The following is a 16,727-nucleotide window of genomic DNA, read 5'->3' as shown; positions in this document are numbered from 1 at the left end:
AGACATGAGATATCAATCAGCATATGTAAGATGAACATTGGCTTGGTCCAGAAAGTCAGAACAACTCAAAGTGAGGAGGGAGCTTCCAGGTCATAGGTTAATAAGAGACAAATGGTTGCATGCTTTTGAATATCTGATTAGCCTCTCCGAAGGAGGCAATCAGATATGCATTTATCTCAGTGAGCAGAGGGGTGACTGAATAGAATGGGAGGCAGGTTTGCCCTAAGCATTTCCCAGCTTGACTTTTCTCTTTAGCTTAGTGATTTTTGGGGCCCCAAGATTTAGTTTCCTTTCACACCGGGCTTCCTTGATAAGTTCACCTGAGTATCCTGCTAATCTCTCACATTTTTTGGTGCAAAGAGGAATTTCTTTCCTTAATCAGTTTCTTTCTGTGCTTAAAAATTTTTTTCACACTTTTTATTTTTTAATGGAGAGACACCATCCTTTAAGTTACCAAAGTTTTAGAAGTTTTTGCACTTCCCTTTCTCCCTCATTACTCTTTTTTTTTTCTCCTGAGATGGGGTCTGGCTCTGTCGCCCAGACTGGAGTGCAGTGGCATGATCTCGGCTCACTGCAACCTCTGTCTCCCAAGTTCAAGCGATTCTCCTGCCTTAGCCTCCTGAGTAGCTGGGATTGCAGGTGCCTGCCACCATGCCCAGGTAATTTTTGTATTTTTGGTAGAGACAGGGTTTTACCATGTTGGCCAGGCTGGTCTTGAACTCCTGACCTCAGATGATCCACCCATCTCGGCCTCCCCAAGTGCTGGGACTACAGGCGTAAGCCACTGTGACCGGCCTGTCCTTCATTACTCTTATAATAATTCAGTAGTCCAGTCCCAGCATGAGGGTGGGGCACTTGGAGTAATATTGGTCAAAGAATATAGTTTGACATGAGGAATAACTTCAAGAGATCTATGGTACAAGGTGATGATTATAGTTAATAACAATTTGGTGTATATTTGAAAATAGCATAGAGAGCATATTTTAAGTGTTCTCATCACAAATAAATGATAAATATGTGAGGCAAAAGCACTAATAAATAAAATTTTGCCTCTTAAGAGCCATAGAGTCTAATTGAGAACAGAATGGGAGGCAGGTTGTATAATAATGATCATGCCCACCTCACCAAGTCCCAGCAGCAACCTTCTCTCTTCAGTTCAATATCCATTGTGTCCATCTCCCCCTTTCTTGTCTCATTACTCCTCTACTCTTTCAGGCTCTCTGATGTCTAGCACGGGCAATTCTAATAAGCCTCAAACTGGCTTACTTTCTTCCGGCCTCCCTCCCCACAAGTCCATTTTTCATGTTAATCTCACTAAAGCACCCTTCTGATCATGTCACGCTCTTGCTCAGGAAAAGCCAGTGGCCCACACTGCCTACTCATTTAACCCCTTGCTGTGGCCGTCAAAGTCCTCTGCAATTTAAATGCAGCCTGTTCCAAAATTCAGTGACATCACAGCTCTGATCAAAAACCATCCAGCCAAAGGAACCTCTTCACAGTTGTGTCTGCATCATGTTTTTAGGACTTTGCTGTAGCTGTTCTCTCTTCTACAAATGGCTTTCTAACAATTTTTACGTGCCTCAAACATAGTAATTCAAGGCCTAGCTCAAATGCAACCTGTTTGTCAAATCTTTCCCTGATCCACTTCTCATCCCCTTCAAGACATATTTTTCTATGAATTTATGAATGTATTTATACCTGATATATTAGTTGTAATTTTCTGTTGTCTTAGTCCCTTCTGCATCCACCCCAGGCCGCCGGACCACAGCTTCCTTGAAAGCAACATCTGGATCTCTTTTGGGACTGACACATAGTAGATGCTCTGTAAATGTTATTATTTCTTTGTACAATGTTTTTCACAAAATAGTTGTACAACTAATTTTTATTAAATGACTAGAAAATATAAAACTTAAGACAACGAACGTAACAAAGAGTTTGAAGTAGTCCCGGTTCTTTTTTTTTTTTTTTTTTTGACACAAGGTCTTACTCAGTCACCTAGGCTGGAATGCAGTGGTGCATTCACGATTCCCTGCAGCCTCAAACTCCTGGGCTCGAGCAATCCTTCCACCTCAGCCTCCTGAATAAGTGGTACTACAGGCATGTACCAACATACCTGGATACTTTTTTGATATTTTGTAGAGACGGAGTCTCCCTGTGTTACCCAGGCTGATCTTGAACTCCTGAGCTCAAGGGATCCTCCCTGGATGGCCTCCCAAAGGGCTGAGATTACAGGTGTGAGTCACTTGCCTGGCCCCCAGTTCTTTTTATGTCCATTTATTTGACTAGAAGTCTTAAAAAGTGACATAAGACAATTTGAAAAACAGTTCATACAGCCTGCATTATAAAGTTGGTAAGGTAAGCGGTGGCTCTTGTCCTTTTTTTTTTTTTTTTTTGAGATGGAGTCTCGCTCTGCCACCCAGGCTGGAGTGCAGTGGCTCCATCTCGGCTCGGCTCACTGCAAGCTCCGCCTCTGAGGTTCACACCATTCTCCTGCCTCAGCCTCCTGAGTAGCTGGGACTACAGGCATGCACCACCACACCCATCTAATTTTCGTATTTTTAGTAGAGACAGGGTTTTACCATGTTAGCCGGGATGATCTTGATCTCCTGACCTTGTGATCCGCCCACCTTGGCCTACCAAAGTGCTGGGATTACAGGCATGAGCCCCGGTGCCCGGCAGCTCTGTGTCCTTTTGAAGGTCAGTTAAAGTAAATGCAGCAATATTCTAGAGCTGTATAATTTGGTGCATTGTGTGCTGAGTTCCTGAACTGCAGATCGTCTGAATTGAGATGATGCTGTAAATGTAATGTACACCCAGGATTTCAAAGGCTTATAGTAAGAAAAAAAGACTATAAAATGTATTTTCAAGATGTTTTAAAATATTGAGTATATGTTGAAACGATAATGTTTTGGAGATATTGGGCTAAATAGCACATATTACTAAGAATTCATTCTACCTGTTTTTTAATGCAGCTTTTAAAATTATGTATGTGATTTGCATTATATTTTTATTAGACAATATTGTCTTAGGGAGAGGATTTAGTCTTATAATCAGCAGCAGATAACTAAAATCCTCCAGCCAATGGCTGAACATAGGACCTTTAGGGATCTAGCCTCCGAGACTCACTAGATTTTCATATGCTGTTTAATCAATGGTGGGGCATGTCTAGAAAATATTTTGACCAATCCTTGTTCATTGAATAACACTAAAGTCACCAGTGGGAGGATATTTCTAACATTCTAATTATGCCAATTATTAAGCCACAGTAAAAGCACATTTCTCACATTCATTAGATTATTTAACAAAGTCTCTGGTGTTGATGAAAATAAAGATAACTGACGCCTTTGCAGTGGCCCACTCTGGAGCTTAGCCTTTCTAATTAAATTATAGCTGAACTTCTCTGGAATGTTATACTGGGTTGGGACAAACGTGAGCCTCTAGTGTGGTTTGCACACTGCAATATGTGTGTCTTACTGTGATCATGGCAAGCTTTTCTGGTGGTTAAGGCACTCAAGATAGCAACCTAGCTGTCTCCTTTCTTAGCTTTCCTTTCATATTTCTTCTTTTCCACTTTATAAAAGAAAGTCGTACCGCTCACTCTCCCCAAATTTTACTGTGCTGCATTGCTGTGAGACATCAAACAAGAGGACAATTTAAGAATGCAAAACAAGGAACACTCCTTAAAATTTTTTTTAAATGACTAGTGCCTTGTTGTATCTAGGGCAAGGCTTTGTGTCCAGCTGCCTGCCATCCATCCATCCATCCATCCATCCATCCATCCATCCATCCATCCATTCCTCTATCTTAGAATGAGAATTCTGAAGTGAGATGTTATTTGGAAACACCTGTAACATGGTTTTTATATCCAAAACCAAGTCAGACTCCTCTTGTCAGAAAATAAATCTGCTTTGGCTGATTAGTTTGACAGTGAGGACTACTTTTGCTAATTAGGTACCAGAGGAGGCATTTTCTATTAATTGAATGAGCTAAATTTGCAACTCCTTAACAATATGCTAGAAATTACATCTTTTTGACAATTTAAATTTATGATAAATATCAATTGTCAACTTTAAAATGTGCACAGAAATTCTTTTAGAAGTTCATGAACAAGTGTTTGAAGCTTCTGACTTAAACTAGTTTAACACAAGCATATTACACTTTGTATGTTGAAATCTTTTAAAGTATATTATCGACATTATATAGGAAGTTTTAAGAAGAGAAACAAAAGATGGAAAAATAGAATCCAGAAGAGAAATGATAGAAAGAGACTGACCCACATGGTGCAGGGGGCTCAGACTGGTACAGCAGGCAGACTCTGTGGCTGAGAATTCCAAGATGGCAGCCTGTGTCACGACAGGTCCAGAGAAGGGTGTTGAAAAAGAATATTCAACGATACAGGATGGAGGGAGGTTTCAATGTTCAAAAAAGTAGAACAGGCTGAAGGAGGTGGGTTCTGAAAATGAAGAGGAGAGAAAGAGGGGGAGAGTCTTTGCTTCAGTCATTCCCCAAATGATGGGGTGTAGTAAAGAAGGCTTGGCAGCTTTGTTTGAGGGGCTGTTCATTGTGGCCCTTAAGGTTATCTAAAGTTTTATAGATGTCTAATCCTGATGAGCTGGAGACACTTTTCTTTGACCCATAAGTTTTTCCAGGTTGCGTTGTTCTTTGATGCCACCTGGGGACTCTCCTGTCTGGCAGAATGGAAAGACCAGTGCCTTAACGTATGTGGATTGTTGTTGTCTGGGTCTTGCCTATCTCAAGGTGTCGTATAGGCCCTGACACACAGAGGACTAAATTGAAGTAAGGAAGCAAGCCAAACTGTATTGTTGGTCCTTTTGATTCGCTGGAGTTGTTGGCTTCAGAATGTTATCATTGGCTTTTACAGTGCTCATTCACTGCTTGATGCTTTTCCATTTATTATTGAATTATCATATATATTAATATATATGTGTATCAGTCTGTTTTTATGCTGCTAATAAAGACATGGTGGAGACTAGGTAATTTATAAGGAAAAAGAGGTTTAATGGACTCACAGTTCCACGTGGCTGGGGAGGCCTCACAATTACGGCAGAAGATGAAGGAAGAGCAAAAAGATCTTTATTATGGCAGCAGGCAAGAGAGAATGAGAGGCAAAGGAAAGGGGAAATCCCTTGTAAAACCATCAGATCTCATGAGACTTATTCACTACCACAAGAACAGTATGAGAGAAACCACTCCCATGATTCAGTTACCTCCTACCGGGTTCCTCCTATAACACATGGGAATTATGGGAACTACAGTTCAATATGAGATTTGAGTGAGGACACAGACAAACCATATCAATGTGTATTCTCTCACAATACAGTTCTTATTTGACTGTGATGACCCAGTGTCATGATCTTAGAAGACACATGGCATACAGTGAAAGGTTTCCTACATTAGCTCTATAGAAAATCATAACATTTCTACATATGCATACGGGGAGATATTTAGGTATTTAAAGTGTTGTTCTCTTTTTCCTCAGATATTTTATACATTTTTTTGTTTGAAAATTTGCTGTTTTTTGGATATTGTTTTATTCTATGAATTTATGAGGAAGATCCCTCATAACAGGAGGAAAATAATAAAGTAATTAAAATGAGAAAAATATTATTTGAATAATTAGCAGTCTTGCAAGGACATATTTTTGCTGCTATTTTGACAAGTAGAACTTGTCATGAGAAAGTCTGAAGGTCAAATCACTGGAATGGTTTTTACATTTAAAATGTTTTCCCCATGTTTTTCGAGGCTCATACATCTAGAATTATATGTTCATGAAATAGTTGCTTTTTCTTGAGATTTCTGTAGACAGTTTGTAGAACATAATGTTTATTTGATAATAATGAAGAGATGAATTTGATTTCATAGAAATTTTCTATCGTAAGGTTAGCCTTTTGTTAATCAATAAAAAAATAGTTTTCTGTTGACTTTTCATGATGGTGACTCATAGCATTATGACTAATTCACTGTCTCGTAAGTAATCTCTCCTTGTTCTATGACATTGCTAGCAATTTTAATGAAAATCTTCACTCCAGGAAAAAAATTCAAAGTGAAGTATTTGTATGTAAGGTTTACAGTCTCTACCCCCATAAATGGAGTCTGTTTTTCCACATTTGCAACACATATAATATGGTTGATAGAAAAGGTTTTTTTTTTTTTTTTTTGCAAAATATATTTCTAGAGGAAAAGTTTCAAACCGTGTCAGATGCCTGTAAATCTTAGAAACATTCTTTCAGTTTAAGTTTAGCAGCTCTAGAAAGCGAAAGTAGAAGAACATTATCTCCTATATTCCTATGCATTGTTTAAAAAAACTTGTTTGTTGAAAAGAAAATAGGTTAAGATGTAAATAAACTAAAATTAGAAGATGGAATTAATGGTTACATTTAATTCTGAAAATAATTATTTTGAGAGTAAATCAATCATTTGGCAATATGGTATGGATTAAATGTGAAAAAGCAATTTCTGAACCCCAGCTTCTTCAGGTTAGCATGCTGTTAAACTTGAACTCATTCAGAAAGTCTTCCGGAGGTCTCTGAGTTTGGGGGTTTTGTTTGGTAGTTTCTGTTTTCAAAGTCAGTCTTACACTAGGATGGCTATACATTTTTTTTTTAAAGGAAAATAACAAATGTTAGCAAGGATAGGAGAAATTGGAACTCTCATGCATTATAGTGAAAGTGTAAAACGATGCAGCCGCTATGGGAAATAGTTTGCTGGTTCCTCAAAAATCTAAACATAGAATTACCATATATTAACCTAGCAATTTCAACTCCTGCATCTATACCCAAATGAACTGAAATCAGGAACTCAGATACTTGTACACCAGTGTTCATTGTGGCATTGTTCAGAATAGCCACAAAGTGGTCAACTAGTGCTCTTCTTTAGACGAACGGATAAAGAAACTGTAGTTTATAAATACAATGCAATGTCTTCTACCCTTAAAAAAGAATGAAGTTCTGATACAAGCTACAACGTGGATGAAACCTTGAAAACATTATACTAAATGAAATAAGCCAGACCCAAAATGGCAAATATTATATGATTCCACTTACATGACATATCTTAAATAGGCAAATGCATAGAGATGGAAAGTAGATTAGCTATTACCAGGGGCTGGCAGAAGTGGGGACTTACTGCTTACTGACTGCAGAGTTTCTGTTCAGTGTGATGAAAAAGTTTTGGGAATAGATAGTGGTTATGGTTGTATAACATTGTAGGTGTAACTAATGCCACTGAATTGTATGATTTAAAATGGCTGAAATCACAAATACTGTTATATATCTTTTACCACAATTAAAAAATCTATTAATGGGCCTAAAATGATTGAATTGTAAACTTTAATTGGGTGAATTATATGGTAGGTGAATTTAAATGGGTAAACTGCATGGTAGGTGAGTTGTATGGTAGGTATGTGGGTGAAGTGTATGGTAGGTGAATTTTATACCTCAATAAAACAGTTTTTTAAAAAGAGCCAGTCTTGTGAGTAGGAGGAGAGCTAGGTAAGGAGACATGGATCCTGATTTGATTTATGGCACCATTCAACTGCGTGTCATGAGAGGTAAGCCCCTGACCTCTCTGGTTATAAGACGGGATCCCATCAGGCACCCTCTTATATACTTCCTACTCCTATCCTCTGTGGCTCTGTGATAGTAAGGCAGATAGTTTTGGTGGGTTAGGTTGGTTCTCAGCTGGAACAAATATGATCCTCTGGCCAGGTGCAGTGGCTCACGCCTGTACTCCCAGCGCTTTGAGAGGCTGAGGCAGGTGGATCATGAGGTCAGGAGTTCGAGACTGGCCTGGCCAAGATGGTGAAACCCTGTCCCTACTAAAAATACAAAAATTAGCCAGGCATGGTAGCATGCACCTGTAATCCCAGCTACTCGGGAGGCTGAGGCAGGAGAATCGCATCAACCTGGGAGGCGGAGGTTGCAGTGAGCTGAGATCATGCCATTGCACTCGGGCCTGGGCAACAAGAGCGAAATTCCATCTTAAAAAAAAATTCCTCTGATCTCTGATGCTGAAAGTGTTGTAAATTCTAAATGCAGTTCAGATGTGGCTGTAGACATTTTAGAACCCCAAGGCTCCATAATTGCCTTCAGTTTTAGGCAGAGTGGATGGGTCATTGGGTCATGCTAGCAGAACATGTGCTTGCTTAAGGAGGTTGATTTTTTTCAAATAATCTCTATTTTATTACAAGAACATTTTTAAAGCATATATTTTAACTCCATACCCTTCTTCTTTTTTATAGGCATAAACAGTTTTCAGGATTGAAAATTTCCTGAAATTTGGATTATCTTAGCCTTATTTTGACATCATTATATGTTATAGCCCTCTGTGTTTTCTTGTAGGTACCACAATTATATTAAACATGTTCTTTTTTGTGAGGTATTGAATCTGAGGCTGAAACGAAGAGGTATTGAAAAGGTTTGTTCTGTCTTCAATGCCCTTCCCATGTTTGCATGAACCATACTTTGTCTGTTATTCAAGATATGTTTTAAAGCTTTCTTTTTTTCATTAAACTCTCTTTAGCCTCCTCCTACATGGAAGTGCATTGAACACAGGCTCCACAGTCAGTTAGACCTAGTTCTGTTTGTGGCCCAGCATTTGCTGGGTGGGTGATGCTGGACAATTCATTTACTTTTGCCTCAGCCTTCTTCTTTGACAAGTGGAGTTGTTTTCTTTTTCCTTCTCACTTCCACCATTTCCACCTCTCCTTGCCTTAGGGCGGAGAGGAGTTACTAGCAGAAAGACTGGCAGGCAGCATTGCCTGCTCTTTCCTGCTCACCATTGCTGATGATTGGCATTTGTATTTCAATATGATGTCCACACTCTGGAAAGGAATAATCTGGAAAGAAGACTGGGAAGTAGATGGTTTGCCTGTGTCATCACCACATTTTCCCTGTTCCCTGGGGTGGTGTACCTGCTCTTGCAATCTTCTTTAATTTCTGGAAGAACCTGGCTTCGGAAGGTACTGTGCTGTAGGTTTTCCCAGGAGTTTTGTTTGCTTTAGAGGTTCTTAACAACCATCATTGCCTTGGAGGCTTTGTCAACATTTTGGGCTTCCTTGTACTAAACAGATTTGCTTGTCGGGTCACACTTGTGCCTTTTCACTTATTCTCATCAGGAACTTCCTTCACTGGGCATCTGGCTGGGATTCTTGTTGCATTAGTGCACACTTAAGGGCCTCTGAAGAGTATCATGGAAGCACGTGCAGGCATTTTTTTCCCCTCCAATTATTGGTTATCCAGGACAATGATACTACTTCAATTGTTCAGGCCAGTCTGGATATCAGGATCATTATCTGTATGGCAGGTCAGGTTATTATGAAGAAGCACCCAGGAGCTATGATGTATACACAGCAGGACTGAGAGAAGAGGAACAACTGGGCTAGAGCATGAAGAACCAGCCTCTGGGACCGAGGAAATACCAGGAATAGCTCACTGCCTTGCGGGCTTCTTCTCTCAGAAGAAATGAGACTAAAACGGCTTCACAGGTTTGATAGCCAGTGAGGTGGCACAGTATCTTGGGAAGACATGGTCCACTTGTGTTATTATTACCCATCGGATTCATTCCCCCGCAACTAGTCCATTGTAAACTAAAGCAAAGTATGTCGTTAAAAACAAAAAAATCAACTTGTATTTAGCTTTCTACAGAGTGAAGCGAAAGTCTGTTTTAAATGTGGTTTTTAGCTTTAATAACTTCAATGTTTAAATGTGACAAACTCACCAAAATATCATTTGAAATGTTAATTATCTAAACTTCTTGTACACTTAGGTAGTTTTGACAATTCTGAAAACTGCATTTTTAATTTTAGCTTTTTTTAGGTCCTCTGAGGATGTCAGACTTTGAAAGAAACTCAGGGAGGTTAAACGTTCTGTTTGAGAGCAGTCTGTCTCCTGTTGGCTTTGTTTCTTTGTCTACATATTTATAATATTTTACAGATTATTATGTAATATTTGTTATTTTCATTTGACATTTTAATACATATTGTTTGAATAAATGAATTAGTGTTCGGGTATGATTGGGTATGATGAAACAAGAGAGCATAATGGCATAACTAAGTGTGAGTGGCAGATTTAAATTGGGGGTGATTCACCTATAGGGCCCACAAAAGGAAGAAATGAGAGTATGATCTGAAATACTTTTGTTGCCTCCAAAATAATCTTCTTTGCTAATGAGAAATTGGCTTTCTAGGGTGTGTTAAATTTTGTGTGTGTGAAAGACACCTTAATAAAATCAATCCAAGTTTAAAATCATCCAATAAGAGATTTCTTTCTTGGCTAAAGGTCTGGGTGCTTCTTTTTTGAATAGCTGCACTTTAGGGAACTCATGTTACGTTAGTGCCAGCCAACTGGACACTCTTATTAAATTGCTTCAAATGGTGTACTAGAGGATAATGCTTTCTCTCTAATAACAGTGGAGTTTTAGAGGTGATTTGTGTGCTTTCATAGGGGAAACAACTCCTAATTTCTCTGCCACATTTCCGGTTTAGGATTTAAATTGAGATATGTTGCTACGTTCTGCTAAAACAATTTTCAATACGCATTTGAGCTGGTGAAGTGAAAACATTTTCAAACCAGTTTCCTTGAAGATTTATCAAGCAGTTTTGTTGATGCATCTTGCTTTACTTCTTTTACCTATCACAGAAATAAAATTCCAGGCTAGGCAGCAGTGAAGGCCTTTGGATCTGTGTGAGCATGTCAAAAGCATTTTAAGAAGAGCAAAATATTTAGAGGAAGAATTTGGAAAAGCAGCCTTAAGGGATTTAACACATTTTTCTTCTTCTAATTCAGTCTCGTGTTCATCCCTCTAATGGAGAAAGGTCATTAATGGATAAGATTTGCTAAGCCAGCAAAGGCTTTCAGAAACAAAATGGTTTTCAAAAATCCAAGCCTAAGGAAAACACTGGCTTGAATTTGGAAGCTTGAAAGAATACATTTGGAGAAGGTTTATGTGCAGTAGAAATTATACTCATTCACTTAATATTCTACATATCTATTTATAATCAAATTATATGTAAGTTTGTTGTATTCTTACACATTTTTGTTTTGGAGAAGTTAAAATAACGAATTGGCTTGATAATGAAGATTGAAATAATTTGAGACTGTGGAAGTTCCCTATAACCTTCTAGGCAGACAAAATGGCTGATCAGAATAGCATGACAGAAGTTTAGTTATCCTGTTACCCGTCTGCTATTTTTACGTGCCCCAGATCTGGGCCAAGATTGTTTACCTTAATTGTTGTGATGTGGAGGTTAGTAAGTGTGGCAAGTTTGTTACATTTCAATCTGCTAATTGAAAAGCCACAGACAAATTCTTGTTTTTTTACTGAATTCCTGTCTAGTAGAAAATAAGAAGTATGTCTGTTTGTATGTGTGTGTGTGTCTGAAAAAAGGAAAATGCAAACTAAACTTTGAAATATGTACCCCCTTTTCCCCATTTTTAACTGTATCAAGAGAATGAATGCAGAAGTGTATTTATAAACTTTGAAGTGTTTTTGAAACATTTGGATGTTAGAAAATGTATCGTTTACAGACAAATAATTTATCTGTTACTTGGACTTATATTCTGACATTGACTTGACCCATAAAATAAAGACTATTGTTGAAACATTATCTTATTCATATTTAGAAACATAGGAATGGGAATCCATAAATTTGATTTCATTGTATATGTGATAAAATGGAAACATTATTGTCATTTGATAAGGTAAAAGTGCTCATTTCTTTGTCCATTTTATATCTGGGGAGAAACCTACATAGTATGAGATATGTTTTTGAAATAAGAAAGTTAAATGCTCTGGAAATAGGTTAAGAAAATGTAAAATGTAGTGAGATTTCTTTCTTATAATTTTTTCCTTTTTTATGGCCTCAAATTCTTAAGTTGTGTGAATGTTATCAAATTAAGATAATTTAATACTTATTTATGGCCTTTCTATATTTTTTATTCATAGGAGTAAATAAAACTGTATACAACCAGATAAAAATACATCCTTTTTAAGGTAGTGGGACAAATAATTGGATTTTCCAAATGCCCTAAACAATGATATTTAATATTAAATTCCTTTTGGTGAGGCTGGTATAGTGCCTTCTTCAGGTTGATGTGTGGTGGTAGCCTTGTATTCTGAGTATAATCTCTACTGTGTCCCTCTTTGATATGAAGATGGTAAAGGGTCATTCAGTGTGTAAGCACTTTCTCTTGGTTAATAAATGGCTTATGTGGCCTTGATCGGATAATATAAAGCTTGAAATAGGGATTGTTGCTGTCTTTGCTGTCCTTTCTTGAAGGAAGGTCACCTCTGAGCACCATTAACATTAAGGAGTTTCTTAAATAGCAGTTTTGTTTTCTATACCACTTGCTCCCTTAGTGTCTTGGAGAAGGTCTCCAATTACCTTTATGGAGTTGTAAAAGTGCATTTTTTCTTTTTTTCTGAAGCTGCTGCTGTATTTATTCTGGGAATCACCTTTTAATTACAAACTCTCCTTCCACAAAGGGGTAAGGACCAAAGACCACAAATTGGGTGAAGTGGTAGATGAACGTCTAATGATCCTAATAGAGGTTTGTGAGCAGGTCTGTATTTAATGTGGAATCCATGCTGGAGGGCCAAGCACACCTGGGCCTCCTCCATTATTATTTTGCTGTTCCAATGTGGGAGGCAGCCCAGCAGTATAAAAGGTGGCAGAAGAGGCAGGACACACATATGGATGGAGCCACACCTTTCTGCACTGTTGCAGATACTCCTTGGACAGCTTTCTGAACAACTGATAGAGATTGTCAAAATGCTGTTTTGTAGGCTTTAAGTCAACAATGACTCTTTTACTGGCTTTAACAGAAAATTGGGTGATGATGGAAGAGAGTATGATCTGAAGAGGTCCAATGGATATTTATCTGCCTTGCTTACACTTTTACTATAATCATTATAACAAGCTGGACACCAGCTCTTCGTCAAGTGATTATCATTTATATTCACTAACCCTTACAATACTCTTGCAAACTAGATATTATTTATCCCCTATTTTACAGATGAGAACCGTGAGGCTAGGCGATGTTATAATGACCCAAGGTCACACAATAAATGGATTGGGACACTGTCTACTTGGTTCTAAAGAGGAAGTCCTTTTCTCTTTTTGTTAGCCACATGGCCTCCTTATATGTAACCAAATCCTTCTACCCATCTTTAAAAAGTTCAGGGTGGTCAGTCTTTTAAAGTAACTTTTCATTTTTTATGGCTTATAAAATGAATTTGTAATGAAAACCAAAATTGATAATGGTTTTAAATTCTTCTGATTTTTCTACCTGTAAAAGTTTGTATAGATCAAGATCGTTAAAACCTCATGTCAATCTTACTGCAGGAAAATGGGTTACAAGATTGACCATAAACCTTATACTGTCATTCTAGAGAGTGTAGGACCAGTATGAAGAGGGGGGAAGTCACGAATTCCTAAGTTTTTATTGGATAACTTTAATTTTTGTTTTGAACATGCGGACATTTTGATTATGCTGAAATTTTACTTCATCAAAATGTAGCAGAAAGTGCTGTGGGTGCTAGCTGGAAAGTAGGTCCCTGATTCGATCCCATAAACCTGGATTTGGTCTCTGATGGCAGGACTCCGGGGCTTAGGGTGAGACAGCCTGGTCCCTTGGGAAAGGTGCCCGAGCCTCCCTCTGTTGTAGGCAGTGTTGGGCTCCATAGGTAAACCGGGCAGTCATCACATTCTGCATCAGCTGCGCATCATTGTGCTCCAGGAGCTCGACTAATAGGACTATTTTAAACTCTTCGAGGATAGAGATAACCTTATTTGGTGCTTTGCTAAAGGTACAGACTCTCATACTTTTTCCTTCTCTTTCTTTTTCCATTCCACAGATGAACACAATGACGTACAGAAAAAAACCTTTACCAAATGGATAAATGCTCGATTTTCAAAGGTAACCGACACTTTCAAAAACTTTGATGTTCAGATGCCTCATTCTGATTGAAGGAGTTTTGTTGGAAGTGCAGTAAATTTTCCCCAGGAAATGTCACCTAGCAGAAGTCTTCTGAGTATGCAGATACATTTATTATTCTTTTATTCTCTTCTAAAATACATTTAAATGGAAATTCTCACATACATAGTTTATGGGACGCTATTGACTTTCACCTAGCCTTCCCCAGATATTTAAGGCAGATATTTAAGATATTTAAGCTGCTTTCGATTCTGCAAATCCTGGGTACATCTGGGAAAGGATATATCATTGGGAAAATTTTTGTGTTCTCTTGGTTAAGAGGATGATGATTTCATTTTGCCTGGTTAAAACCAAATGTTATCATTCAGGCAGTTTTTCTACCCTGTCAAAAATATTTATGGATTTTTGTTCTTGTGGATGTGGCTAATAATATTTATCTGCCATGTGGTTTTTTTTTTTGTGTGTGTGTACTTCCTTAATTCCACTCCCCCCGCCCCCCGTAAAGATCTGCTCTTAGCATTTTTAACCATTTAGAACATAATCAATGCTTTGAGCAATAATTTTTCTTAGGGGCAGACCATGCTGAAGAGAGGAATTGTCAGTGCTATTTTCAAATCTGTTCTAATATGATTACCTATTAGTTATTGGTGTTGGAATTTTGTGCACTAAGCCTTAGGTGGGAAGAGAGTTTTCAGGGTAACAGATTGTGTTACTTTTCTATAGCAAGATGAAAAATAGAAGTTTCTCAGAGAAACACTGTTATGGTCTTTTAAATAGTATAAAAGCTATTTTAATGAAGACTTGCTTTTGAAAATTTTTGGTTGCTTTTCGAAAGTTGTAAAGGTCAAGGAGACAAACATTGGTATTTCCTGAGGAAAAAATGAGGATATCTTAAGGTTAGTTTGAGTAGCAGCATAGTTTAAAAAATGCCACACATCCCAATATTTATAGTTGGTTATTTGATTTCACTGCTTCTTAGGCTTTACAAGTTTATCTTGAGGGATATTTTATCTTGCCTGTGAGTATGTAAGGAATGTAAAAATTAACTTTGACAGAGGGTTAAAAATATAGAGAATTAGAACATAAAGGTGCTTGCATAATTGGCAGTTATATGTGTAGGATTATTCCAAATAACATGTAGGCATATTTTGGTACATTTTAATTTGTTTTATTCCAGAGACACAGGTAACATACGTGGCTTGTTAACATACAGGCATCTCGGGCTTGACATGAATAAAAACTTTTGAACTATTCATCTGCATGTGACCATTTTCCAGAGAATGTAGTTTTAGTAACTGGGAGTCTGGATATGAGGTGCTTTATTCCAGTGGTTTCATGATTGCTCATATAAGTAAGATTATTCATCCTGGTTATTCACGAGGATAACACAGTAATTGTTTAGATAGAACAAGTGAAGCAGTTTTTAGCAGCTTAATTTAGTCTTTGGGGAAGAATTGCCTTAGAACTCATTTTGAAGATTGTTTTGAAAGCATTAAACTTGGTAGACCTAAGTTTAGAGAGCATTTGAAACTGGGTAAATTACTTTTTACCTATTTATGACAATGGAGAGCAATAGGTAGTACGCTAGGACATGGAAAGGGTTTGCAGAGGAAGAGAGATGAGAACTGAGAAAGAATAATTGAAAAGAAAGTTCTCAATGTTTATGGCGGGTCATTGACACCTTTAAAAAGACCTCAAATGAAACAAACTCTGGTAGTACCAGACTAGTTTATTAAATGAACTTGATATTTGAATTTGTACATTTATAATGTCTATTATTTTGCAATATAAATGGGGGCTTTAAGTCCCACGTAAATTGTTTGCCCTGGGATGTTTGTATTTCTTACCAAGCTACTAGAAAAGACTTGATAATTTTTATCATTTTTAGTAAAAGTTATAGTTATGGAACACAGAACTTTTAGCTAAAAGTGTCTGTGTTAGTATTTGGAGATGGTAGTTTCTGAGCTCAGTTTCTGCGTTAGTGTTTGGAGAAGGTGTTTGGAGAAAAACTACCAAAAGCGGGATGACTCTGAAAACTTTTATTTTCATCTAGCAAGAAATCAAAACCTAGAAGGAATTTATCTGAGAAATTATGAATATTTGGAGATGGGAGGCTCATGGCAGTGGCACTAAATATTCACATTATTTTTTCTTTCCTCTGGCTGTCTTAAGACCATAAGCTGAACTGCTTCCAATTGGGGATAGTGAAAGAGAGAGTAACACATTTCTAGACCGGGAGATTTCCATAGACTCCCATGTGGCTTAACCCTTGCTGAGCTGGGAAAAGACTGTATTCGTGCCTGGTATTACTAGGTAATGCAAAGGCTAGAACAGGAAAAAAAAATCCCATTGAAGGGAATGAATTTTTAAAAATCCATGTCCTTTGGTACATTGTGGTGAGCTTTACAATATAATTTTTCAGTGGGTCCACTACTCCCCTACAGTGTGGGTTCCTAAACAGAGCAACAGGGCCCCTGTGCTGAGAAATCTAAACAGACACTGATGGCACCTTCTGCCATTTAGGAATTTGTTTTAAAACAGGCATTTGTCTGGATATTTCCTTTGTGGCCTCCTTCCCATCAAAAGTCTCAATCAAACATAGAGTCTTGTTAATTCTAATACGTACATATATTCAAAATTGTCCACTTACTCTACTCTATGTAGAGTGACATGTCTGTTTTCTAAGTCATTGTTACTGGTGTTGGAAAAAATGATGAGAGACTTTACAATGGGCAAGAAAGACTAGTGGGTGTCCTGTTAGCTCAGGCATCT

The 16,727-nt window shown here is 37.7% G+C and overlaps 1 protein-coding gene and 1 pseudogene across 1 annotated transcript in view; both read left to right on the top strand.

Annotated features, from left to right (window-relative positions):
* The window catches only part of UTRN (utrophin), a 608,259-nt gene that overhangs the window by 111,105 nt on the left and 480,427 nt on the right, over positions 1-16,727 (top strand). The window contains exon 3 of the mRNA XM_011962010.1: positions 13,876-13,937. Coding sequence (XP_011817400.1) covers positions 13,876-13,937 — 62 coding nt within the window. The remainder of the gene's footprint in view (positions 1-13,875; positions 13,938-16,727) is intronic.
* Positions 8,829-9,521, top strand: LOC105526119 (annotated as a pseudogene).

The sequence above is a fragment of the Colobus angolensis genome, unplaced genomic scaffold, assembly GCF_000951035.1.
Source record: "Colobus angolensis palliatus isolate OR3802 unplaced genomic scaffold, Cang.pa_1.0 Scaffold58, whole genome shotgun sequence".
Classification (NCBI taxonomy): Eukaryota; Metazoa; Chordata; class Mammalia; order Primates; family Cercopithecidae; genus Colobus; species Colobus angolensis.
This window is presented reverse-complemented; position numbering and strand designations above follow the sequence as displayed.